Below are 12117 nucleotides of genomic sequence, written 5' to 3' on the forward strand. Positions count from 1 at the left end.
CACATGTTCATGCATTGATTGGATTATCTATGAAGACTTAGTGCACTATTACTCCTCATTTCTAGATTCTTACTATACTTTTTCTAGTACGTGGAGACTTATGACCCAAAACCCTCAAGATATCAAGTTTGATGCATTGTGCACATTGTTATTACATGAGTCACTTTTAAGAAATAATGGGGCTAAACAATGTGTAGTTGAACATTCTTTTGTTATTGCTCAAAGAGAAATTGGCAACACTGATGCAACCACTTCTAGAGGTTCTTCTATGAGTAGCAGGTCACATTTGCCTGGTGCTTCTATTGGTAGCAACTAGTATGGGAATTCTAGTGAAAAAGTCAAAAAGAAGTTGTGTTGCCATTACTGTAAGGCTAATGATCACTTGATCAAGAAACGTGTTAGCGTGTTGCCACGATGGACGTCTGTAGCATAGGTATCTGGGACAACATAATGTCAATACTCAAGAAAATGACTCGGATGGGTCACAAAGACTCTTTGAGGGTGTCAACCTCAAGAAATGAACCTATAGAGCGAAGCCATCTCTCACACTAGGAAATATTTCACTCTCAAATCTCGTAAATTTCCTTTGTCCTATGTCACCTTACTTAGTCGTCACGCCATTTGGCACTCAAACAATGTCCAAATGCAAAAAAAATTTAGGAGGAGGTCTAAGACACATAGGGGCACTATCCTACCAAGCTTGCTTGCAATCCAACAAGGTACCAAAATCACGATCCATCATTATCTAGATCCTGTAAACTAAAACAAAACATACCAAAAAAGGTTTCCCTATGGTCTAGGAACACTCTCCTACGGTCGAAATGTTTTAAAAAAACATTAACACACTCAAAGTAGCCGATATAGCTTGCTAATGTATAATTGCAAACCACAACAAAATTGACAATGATTATACTTAAACTAAAGAGTAGTAGACAAAGAGCACAATGCAAGGTTTGGAATTGAAATTGGATTACCCGAGCTCAACATAAATCAATTACAAAGCGCATGAGAGTAGCCAACTTCTCAATCGTATGCTCCAAAAATCATAAAACCTTTTCGATAATGATAATCTGTTGTTTTCCACTTACAAAAAATGAGCTTTATCACTAGGTTGGTAATGGGACACTTTTATGTCCTGTTAAGTGACCATTTTCCTTGAATTATGTCAAGAGTTTCAAAATGCACTTTGAGGTGCTATCTATCTAGAAAGTTGTCTCATGAGCTGAAAAAAACTCGACATTTTTTTGGAATATCAATTCCATCTTTAACCTTGTCCTTGCACAACATTTCACAACCTAAACTATGTGAAAAAACAGGTCCTGTTTTTGGCTTTTTGCAACTATACCACTCTAGAATTCATGTTTGTGAGGTCTATAATTCTAGAGAAATATCTTTAGTAGTCCTCAGCATGTCGTGATGCTTCTAGGGAGAAATAAATGTTAAAATTGTAAGTTATGACCAAATTACAAAAATTGTCAAATCTTGTTTTTTTGACAATTTTAGCTCTTCTATGATTTTTTTGGTGGCTTTCATGATATCCAAATGCAGTTTTGATTTTCTATGTCACATATTGTAACATAAAGCTAATATTCCTTGAGTTTTGGGGCACCTAATACCCTATTTTGCATAGTAGACAACGATGGTTGATTTTTTCAATTATAGAAGAAAATGAAACATTCTAGTACGTCAAGTATAGCTTTTTCAATATTGTTAGTTTCTTGTGACAACTACATGAATTTTGTAGGTAGTAACCATATCTAGTCATAAGGATCAAATTTGGCTAGATATTGAATAGTTTCTATGGGATTCTACAACTCATAATGTTGAACCCAGTTTGCTGTATTTAGCACTTTATCTTTGTCCCCAAGTTTCCCCTTGGTACGAGATGTATTATTCTTTTGAAATGCTCCATGGATCCTTATAAACCTAAAGGACAATAGGGAACTAATAAAACATGCATATTTAGTTGTATTGAGCGTGGCTATAGAAACTTTGATGATAGGTTTGTAGAATGGTAAAAATTCAACTTTTTTGTACCTATTTCTTTTGGCAAAACAAAAAGTAATGAGTGAGAAGCAATCATATGTTCTGATCACCAACCCATTGAAGTTAACTAGGGAATTTATCTCAAGTCCTACAAAGATCCCTAATCTTATTTTTATGGAACAAAATGTAAGAAATGATTGTTTTGATGAAAATGTATTGGTCCATCAACTTTGGAGGCTTGCCGTGACCAAAAGATGAGAAATTTAACATGTTTCTTACTTTTTCCATGTGTAGTAGGCCTTGAACTATAACCTCGTGAAAGGATTTTACAAAAGGAGTGGATCTACTATAGTTTTGGAGGTTTTTTTCAAAACCCTGAAATGACACTTTTATGTCCTGTTAGGTTACCAACCTAGTGTTAATGGACAAAAGAAAATACACAGCTCGCATGAGGGCGTGTAAAGAGTAGGAACGGGGAAATTTTGGCAGATGGATGAGATAGGCGCCCTCCTAGTCGACCCATTCGTTCGTGAGCCCTAAAATTCTGATATCCCATCATTATTCTTGTGAAAAAGATTTGTATTTCTATGAGTATCTTTGATTTTAGCCATATGATTTCTGAGTCAGTGTATGTAAAACCTAAGTTGTAAGTCTTATTTTGAGTATAAGCCTTGCAAAGTTGGCCACTCGCCAAGAAATCACTAGGTTTATAAGAAGAGGTTGGGATCTATGATGAGGGTCTCTTTATTTTCCATGAGATTATAGAGGTGATTACATTTTGACAAATAGGTGCATGACATGTGTGCAAGAATGGTGGGTGTGTAAGAGTGATCAAAGGATGCATGTTTTTTGCCAAAAAGGGGGTGGAAAATTTTATGATTTAAGCATTCCATAACTCTTACACATGATCTCCAATTTGAGGGGAGATTATAGATCTGTGATCTACACGTTGAGCTCTTTTTGTAGATATGTTACATGGTATGATTTTTCCACTAGGTTTTAACTTTCATTTTGGGGGGAGATTTGAATTCAAATGAGCTAGCCGTTTTGCCTGTTTGAATCCAAAAGTTTTCCTTTGATTGCTTTCTTATTACTAGAGGTTTGACTCCATCAAATTGCCAAATAAAGAGGTGCTCCTACACCCCATTCCATTCCTAATGTTTAGCTTTGTCTTTGGCTTTGGCTTTGGCAGCAGCATCAGTTGGTCTCCAATTTGATTTGTTAGAGTCTTTAGTAGTCAAATGTTCTTTTTTCTAGCATCTTTGTGAGGAGGTTTAACTTGTCTACTCTTGCTTTTATCTCCATTTGGATTTCAAAATCCTTGAGGATTTTTCATTAAAGTGCTTTGATAGGTGATATGGCAGGCAGACAGATCCTTCATCATGGGGTTGAAGATGGTGGAATCCATCTCAAAGAGCCCGGTCATGAACAGCTCCTTGAATGTTTGTAGATAATGCGAGGGCAGAAACATGATCCGGGCAAAGAACCCCATGATCATGTTGCAAGTTGGAATCTCTATCTCCATATTCTAGAATAAGCCTCTTGTGCCCTATAGAAACACCTGCCATGGGTTCTCTTCCGCCTTGATGTTCTCGAATGCTGTGATACAGGTGATAAGAATTTTGGCGATCTTTACTAGCATCTGACAGGTGAAGTCAAGGACATTGCACATTTGTGTAATCACTCCTTGTAATGTATGCACCATGTAGTGTTCTGATGGTAGGAAATTGCCATCCGGCTTTGATATTACTGTGTAATTGAGTACCAATGGCCTTTTTCTTTTCCAAGTGTATTAGTTGTTCCAATATTGCATTCTACTGATGTGAAAAATTGTAGGGTAAATCTTGAGATGTTGTGGTTCATTTTTGTAGATGGTCTACTCCAGTGGTGGCTGCTTATCAAACCATTTCTTTTTCCATAGGGGTTGATTCTCTATAATTTCTGGTAACCAATCAATTGTCGCCGGCACATCTTTATAATCCCCCTTTTGGTTTGGCTCAAGAGTGGGTAGTAATTTCTTCTTCCACAGGATGGCCTCTCTGTTTCATGAGTGGTAATGGAATTATGTCATGGCCAAAAGTCTTTACCACTTCATTTGGCCTGATCATTAGTAGGGCCACTGATTTTAATACCTTCAATTCATATTGCATATAATCTCAATGAGAAGGATCTTGTACTTCTGAGATCCACTTCTTGATTTCTTATTGAGCATCTAGTGTCTCTTCTATGGCTTCAAAGTCATGGAAACCTCCCTCAGTCAATGTGCCTAGTAGCTCTATTGTGGGTAGGTCTACCCCTGTGATCTCTATCTCTGTTGTGCTAGTGGTGGTTGAGCTGGCACAATTGCTTTGTCTTTGATGACATTAATTTCAATATCTTTCTTTTGTAGATCCAAAGCATATTCTACCTTTTGAGCTGCTAATTCTACATGTGCCTTTGTCAGTTGCTCCTTTATGTGGATGATTTCTTGATCTTTTTTGGGCTTGGAGATTCCTATGTCCCAATGCCAAGATCTGTCTCTCATATTTCTCTTGTGTGAACTCCTCTTTAATTGCTTTCAACTCTTCTAAAATTGCCACTGCAATTGATAATGTCAAAGATGGGGTAGGTGTGTCTTGCATTGCTAGAAGTTGTGATAGTGTATTTTTTACTACACCATATGATTTCTTGAGCTTTGCATTATTTTGCTGCTCTTTTCTAGCTCCTCTTAGAGCTTTTATTGATCCACTTGCAGCTGACTATTCACCTCATGGTAAGCTTGAGACTCTTTGTAGTAGTAAGCTGCATCTTTTCTTTCTTGCATCCAATAAATTTTTGACATGTTGATGGAGCCTCTTATTTGGCTTTTGCAATGTTTTAAGTGAAACTAATAATGGAAAGTTGTAAGCATGCCTTTAGGAGTAGCCAAATGACCCCTCATTCATCATTTACTGTGAAGTTGAGAGGGGGAAAGAATTGCAGTTTCTCACCTATTTGACTTTGACATTTGTAGGTCTTGATGTTCCCAATCTCAAGTTTCATGTATTTTGGAGTTTATTTGATACCTCTATGACCATTTGCGTGTTAGTTGGACCGAACGAGAGACTTAGGCATTCTCCACTTAGTTGCTTCATTGCTTGAGAGTGACCCCTCTTTCCTCAGTGCATTGCCATTGGGGCATTGCATTCAACATTTCCATGTACTAGTTGGGTTGGCTACATTCTTAGATTGACATATTTATGTTGGTTTGAGTTCTTGCTAGTAGGCTGCACCAATCATGGCGGTCCTCCAACATTGGCACCACTGTCGAGGACGTAGGACTTACACTAGCAGAGGACGTCTAGGTGAGGTTCTTCATTACCCTGTACCTCAAGTATTATAGTTCATCACATTTATCTTTAGGTAGGAGAGTTAGTCAGGCTTGTTGATTTCTTAGGTAGACTAAAGATCAGTGCGTTCTCTTTTGGTTGCATTGTAAGCTAGGACCACCTTAGTTGTTGGTTTTAGTGCATTGTGTATTGAGTACGTGAGTTGAGTCTTTTTGTAAATTGTGTTTGGTAGGCGGTTGTGGTGTGTAGAGACTAGAGCCAAAAAATTGTTATCATCAACCCCGCTATCACTTCTTTTTACTTTGTTTTGTTTTATATTTTGTTATTTTCTTGTTTAGATTAGTTGTAGGAGTAGTAGTTAGGTTAGCATTACATTTGGGTGTTGCTTGAACGAGCCAAAGTTGTTTTTGAATGCCATATTGCGATTTTTGATAGTAAAAGTGACTGAATTGAGAAGAAGTGTGCATAACTTGAGAAGGGAGTGTGTGATTTGAGAAATTCTTGCTTGTACACTTGCATACACTATAGTAGAGCATATCTAGAAATTTTGGTTAATGTTTGAGACATCGGTTGTGAGTTAGAGAAGATTTTGTAGTAATTGGCCAAGTTGAACTTGAAACTTTGAACAGAGGACAAAAAGTGATCATTTGAAGGCATACAGAGTGTCATTAGGAAGCCCTAGAGGAGGTAAGGGAACCACAGTAAGCGACTAGCCTAAAATTTGACCTTAGTGATAGCTATTGTGGTTATTGCTACCTATCACTTTTTCACACCTAGGACATACCAACAAGTTCCACAAACTCCATAATTGCCAAATCCACTTTCCCCCAGTCAAAAAGGATGAAAAATTGGGTAAGACTAGCCAAAATAGCTTAAGTGACTAGGTTCGGGGAGTTAGCTTAACTTTTGACAGGTCAAATTTCAAAATTACAAGTGACACATAGGTGCAAAAAGACCATACAAGTGATTGGGAAACCACTGGAAGTGCTAGAACTCAAGAATTTCACAAAAGCCAACTACCGTGGTAGTTGTCATCGCTGCCAGACTCGGACCAGGTTTGTGTCATTTGATTCATAACAATGCAAGGATCCCAAATATACCTTCCTTGACTCATTTGGACCAGTAAAAGCCCCTCTAATAACCCAGATAATTAATATCCAAGGACAAATTTTGATAATTGACCCAACATGCATCAAAAAGTGTCAAAACACTTCATACAGGCTGTCAAAAGACTCATCAGGTGAAGACCAACTAGTAAGAATTGACCAGGCTGTAAAATCTCAGCAATGTCAACTATCGCAATAGGTGCCATTTGGTTCAGGTTAAAAAATTGATCCTACCAATTTGTAGGCCATCTTGTCAGGTTTCTAGAAATACCTTGGTTGAATCAAACAAACTCTAGAATCACTCTCAAAGATCTTGTTAAAGTTAGGCCTAGGTTTTTTAGAATTTCTGTAGAATTTTAAACTCTAAAATTCTTGACCTAGGTTTTAGAATTTCTGTAAATTTTGACTTTCAGTGAAGATTCGGAGAGAAATTTGGACTAACCTCTCAAAAGTCCAAGTGGCAAAGTGTTTGATCTTGTGTATACAGGTATCCAAGTCACCAAGAGAAAAAGCTACACAAGGAGCTAGCTTATCTCACAAGTAAGAGGTTTGGATTTTGCAACAGTGTATCTATCTTTTTGATGTATTTGAGATCGGGTAGGTATCTTCCAAGAGAAGGTAGAGTAACAATGGACCAAGGGAGTATAGTATCAATATAAGAGAGTGTTAACCAAGCCAAGGTAGATCCCTTAGCACCAGACATAAAAGAGTGCAGTGATATTGATACCTCTTCCAGCACATCATATCACTAGATGGCTAACTAGCAACTAGGAGGTTTCCAGCAACAAGGGGGTATAGGGGGTAGCACCTCCCAAACCTTTTTGAACACACCAAAATACATGATAATCTTCTTAAAGGGAACAAACGTCCATGGAGACCTAGTGTGTATGCAAATGCTCGAGGACAACAATGGATCTGTATTGAAGAATGCCTTCCTAAAGGATTAGAAATAATCCTAGTAAATGACGATGGTGATAGATTTTGCGATGAAGAGGGGAACCTCTATCTCATTGTCAAAGACCCAAAAAATTTACAACCGATATGGAGACAACGTAGCAAAAGGGAAGATGGTTATGGAGACCCAAGAACTATCTCCTAAATTATCTTCCTAGAGCCTTTTATATTCACAATAAGAGAGTGGCAAGAGTGGCTACAATTCATGAAAATATTGGGATTTACAAGCACGAAGATGGGAGAGTCATCTCTTACTACCATTGCATGGAACCCCATGTGTGAATTAAGCAAAGGCAAAGTCACGTACTTGTTTTCATATGACTCTGCAATAAGAACCCATATCATTTTTTGTCGATAAGTACGAACAAGAATATGAGTCAATCCACCCAAAGGATGTAGGAAGATTGATAGAACCATAATTTTTAGCACATGCTTTTGAAGAGAAGAAAAATCCCATACAAACCCGAGCAAGTCTACAAATCCATTTTCATATGATTATGGCACCATGTCGCAAGCCATAGATGGTCGTTGGATCCCACCGCGACAAGGCAAGTTGCAAGAGGATGCGGAGCGAGTCAGGTGGACTCGACATCATACCAGGCAGCCAGGGACTAGATCACATAATCGGGGATGTACCACAACTAGGAGGTATCGGGCTGAGTCGGAGGGCCAGCAAACAACTAAGGTGCAGGGTGAGATATGCAGGTACGAGAAGAACAGCAATGCTGGGGCAGGTTATGTTTGGCCGATGTGTTTCCCCTCGAAGAGACGGGCGAGCCACTGAGTGCGAATGCAATACGACTACGCATTGCAAGAGGGCGGGCTCCGATCAGCACCACCAGCCCACCTTTCATTCGGGGAGCTGTGCTGTGCGAGTGATTAGGCACATGCTATTATACCTTAACTGATACTGGCCCGAATGGGGTTATTCGACACCGGGCAGTGGGCTGTCTTTGGAGCTTAGGAGCTTGGTGTGGTCAAGCTTGGTCGAGGAGGCGGTTGCGGCTTCCTTGATGAGAGGAGCTTTGAGCTCAGTGGAGCTCGATAGAGAAGTGCTCGGCGGAGGAGAGCTTGACATTCGAGTGCTTGGATGCTATTGTGGCAGAGCTCTTGCATTGGAGCTTGCATTGAGAGGACATTGCATCACGCAGAGTGGAGCAGGAGCAGGTTCAAGACTGTGTGCAACTCGTTTTATGCCATTTTCGGGCTCTAAAATGCAGTTTTTTGCGTAGCTCTGTCATACAGAATCAGATCTACATGATCCAGGAGTCTAGGTCAGGGTTTTGGCACACTCCGGAAGCAATGGCGATGTCTATTTGCTGAAATTATGCTTTGAATTACAACAGGTATAGCAGCAGGTTTGTTTGTGCCCTTTCGGGTCCCAAAAACATTGTTTTTGGTATATCTCACACACACGGAGTATTTTCTGCAGCAACCAGCAGATTCATAGGTGTACACAGGTTTTTGGATATGCATTTGTCCAGAGAGCCACTCATGCGAGAGTGAGCTATGTTGCCATGGTCTTGGCGGTTTATGTATGCCATATATGGATTTGTGTATTTGTTTATGGCTGAGATTATTTGAGATTTGACTCAATTTATAGAAAAAACTTTGTTGGATTTTATTCAGGTTCTCACCATAGCTTCTACGTATCCGCAAGTTGCTCTTTGACAGTTTAGTGGTTGAGTTTACTCCCACTTTGATACGCGATTTTCAGCCATCATTTGGTTGGAGTTTGGAGTCACTTGTGTATGCCCTTGTGTGCCGTATTTCGCATTGCGCATAGCGACAGATCTTGCAAGGTTTTCCGAAATGTTGCTATAGTTATCTAGCAGACATTTGGTCATCGATTGGAAGGTATTTTGGTAGCAATCATCACTCACATGTATGTCATTTGAGGTGCCGTTGAGTGGTACTCCGGCAAGAGAGGGTATGCTCATATGTATGACTTTGTGAGGTGATTCCAGTCGAGTTTATTCCCGGATTGGCCGTTGTGGCATATATTATTGTCTCTTTGAGGTTTACTGTTGAGACTTTGCTCCAGTTACAAAGGAGCCTCTGCCAAAATTTTGTCAGATATTTATGCGCGATTGAGTCATATTGACTTGTGATTTTGTGCAAGGTTTTGCACGGTTATTGGTGCAATTTTGCATTAGGTTTTGAGCCATATTTGCAAACTTTTGTTGATGCGATTCGAGCCAGTTTAGGGCTGATTTGGTTGACATTTGCTACTCATTGTTGGTTGCTCTTTTGCGAGCATTATGGCTGATTTTTCATTTGACTTCCAGTGTTATGGTCTGACACAGTTTGATGGTGCAGATTTTGTTGCTTGGAAGGAGCATATGCTTGTTGCATTGGCGGATTTGGGGCAGGATAAACCCTTGCGTGGTTTATCGGCGAAGCCCAAGTCTATGCGTGATGATGATTGGTAGGATCTTGATGAGTTAGCAATGTCTACGATTCGTTTGCATCTGGTTGAGTCTGTTTGCTGGCAGGTCTCGAGGGAGACTACAACTCATGCTTTATGGCATAGTTTACATGCTATGTACGTGACATCCATGTCTACAGGGGAGTGGGCAACTTGCTCAGTTAAAGCAGACGGTAGGGACAAGGCTACAATTTTGCTTAAATCGAATATACTCGATGAGGACATCGTGCTCTCTCGTAGGCGGGGAGAGTGTTACGGGTCTCTATGCATAGGCGGGTTCCGAGACCCTCCACAGTCACTCGTCCTCTTGAGTCGACTTCGTGAGACGCGACCTCGAGGGCCCTTGGCCGACGAGAGGTCTCTACCTCGGGTGAGCACCCTTGCGGAGGGAAGCTATACAAGCCACACTTGAGAAGGGAAGCTATACAAGCAGTAGAAAAACGCAAATTCAGCAGTATAAAAACACAGCAGATCAGCGTTTTTAATAGCCCCAAATCAGCCCTAGTTGGTTGTAGAAGATCTCCATTTTCAGCCCTTGAACACGCAGCCAAAACAGTCATTTTCAGCCACCGAAACAGTCCCGAAATTCAGCAGATAGAAGACCACAGATTTCAGCCCTAAAGTCGTCGTCATCATCACCGGCATAGTCCCAAGTTACATTAGTCCATTGCATCCGCATTGTACCACTTTGTGCAATCAATAGTAGACCACTCTCGCCGACGAGAGTGGGGCCTTCGGAGGAGGGTTTTACAACGTCTCTGGTGTCGTATCTCTCTTCTCTCTCTATCTCTCAGTCTCTACACTTGTACGCACAGTGTCCATTCACTTTGTTTGTGATCATAGCACTTTCGATTAAGAACGGAAGGCTCTCCCTTCCATAAGAACTAAAAGGAACCTTGAGCACAGTTCGGAGCAGCCATCTTCAGCAAAGCGCAAACAATCATATGCTATGGACTTGCCGACAACGTCGACGAAGATCAGGACGACAACGAGACGGGCCGGAATCTGAAAAAACCTATGTCTGAAATCTGCGAATCTTTATTCACTGAATTTTGACTCTATGTCGATGACGACGATGCAACGACGATGCGCTGAAAACGTAGATGCTGAAATCTACGTTTTTTGGGTTGAAACTGCAAACGCTCATGGATCTGACCATGCGGTGAGGAACTGCTGTGGAAAGGTGAAGTCTGCGAGGTTCGATGATTCTACGGTGGAGTCTGATTGCTGAAAACTGAAAACGTTGGTCTAGATCTGGGTTTCGTCGCGGTAGATCTAAAAAATGCTAGATGGTTATGCTGATGCAAAAATGCTAGGGCTGATCTGCTATCTTGCTGTTGAATCTGCTAATGCTAGGGCTGATCTGTCTTCTGCTGCTGTCGAGACTGATCTGCAGTGCAAAAATGCAAGGGTTGATCTGTCATGCAAAATGCTAGGCTTTTCAGATGGGCTTCACTGTCGGTGGCAGTGTCCTTGTATCTTGAGCAGCGGCGTGTTTTGATTACCTTGTACATAGCTACAAAAAGAAAAACGAGTCTGAAGGGAATCGAACCCTGACACTAGCCATATGAGGCTATCACCACGAGACTCCCCACCACCCACCCTTATTAGTAAGATTTCAAAAGAATAAAAATCATTACTTAACAAAATGAATTACTGTGAGATTAAATCTTACCCAATATAGGTTGATTTGTGAGTTGATACGCACGGCTAATAGTCCTCATCGTCATCTCTGAGATTAACCGTCAATAAAATCTCATCTTCATTATCTTTGTTTACTTCTTCAAACTCCTCTGCCGTTAAATCTGTGTTGACGTTCATTTCCTCCATGTGCTCGACATCCACTATTTCTTCCTCTTCGGTGTCTGTAGTGTCAGAGTACGGATGGTTGTCGTTCTCATCATCTACAATGTCATCATTATCGGCAAGGGAAATTCTACACGTCTCTAACATGGATGTGACTAGATTCGAGGATGTTACCAATTCATCCTGATTTGCTTCCTCAGGGTCAACGCTATCAAACAACTGACGACCTCTAGGTTGGACATGCACAACTTGCCACCATGGATGAGAATTTGGGTTCTTGTAAAAGAACGCTTGCTCAACATGAGTTGGCAGAATGTAAGGCTCTCTTGTTGCACGCATTAACTTTGAGGAGTCGACGGACCAAAATTTGGACGGTTCTCTTCTCATTGTGGCACTATTGCCTTTATACTCGGCACAAAACCAATCCACCTTCAGAATCACCTGTCAAAATGCACGAATCAAAACTTTAGAATTATGTATAACTTCAAGAAATCTACATGTCATTGTTGTATGAAGAGGGATTTCATTC

At 40.4% G+C, this 12117-nt stretch overlaps 1 protein-coding gene across 1 annotated transcript; it reads right to left on the minus strand.

Annotated features, from left to right (window-relative positions):
* Positions 1-11293: 11293 nt before the first annotated feature.
* Positions 11294-11735, minus strand: LOC147427552 (uncharacterized). The gene has a single exon (XM_086497770.1). It carries the CDS (start codon positions 11733-11735, stop codon positions 11493-11495), a length of 243 nt encoding a protein of 80 aa, XP_086353896.1. The 3' UTR covers positions 11294-11492.
* Positions 11736-12117: the final 382 nt, after the last annotated feature.

Source organism: Adiantum capillus-veneris, chromosome 23 (assembly GCF_014529385.1).
Source record: "Adiantum capillus-veneris isolate H3 chromosome 23, ASM1452938v2, whole genome shotgun sequence".
Classification (NCBI taxonomy): domain Eukaryota; kingdom Viridiplantae; phylum Streptophyta; class Polypodiopsida; order Polypodiales; family Pteridaceae; genus Adiantum; species Adiantum capillus-veneris.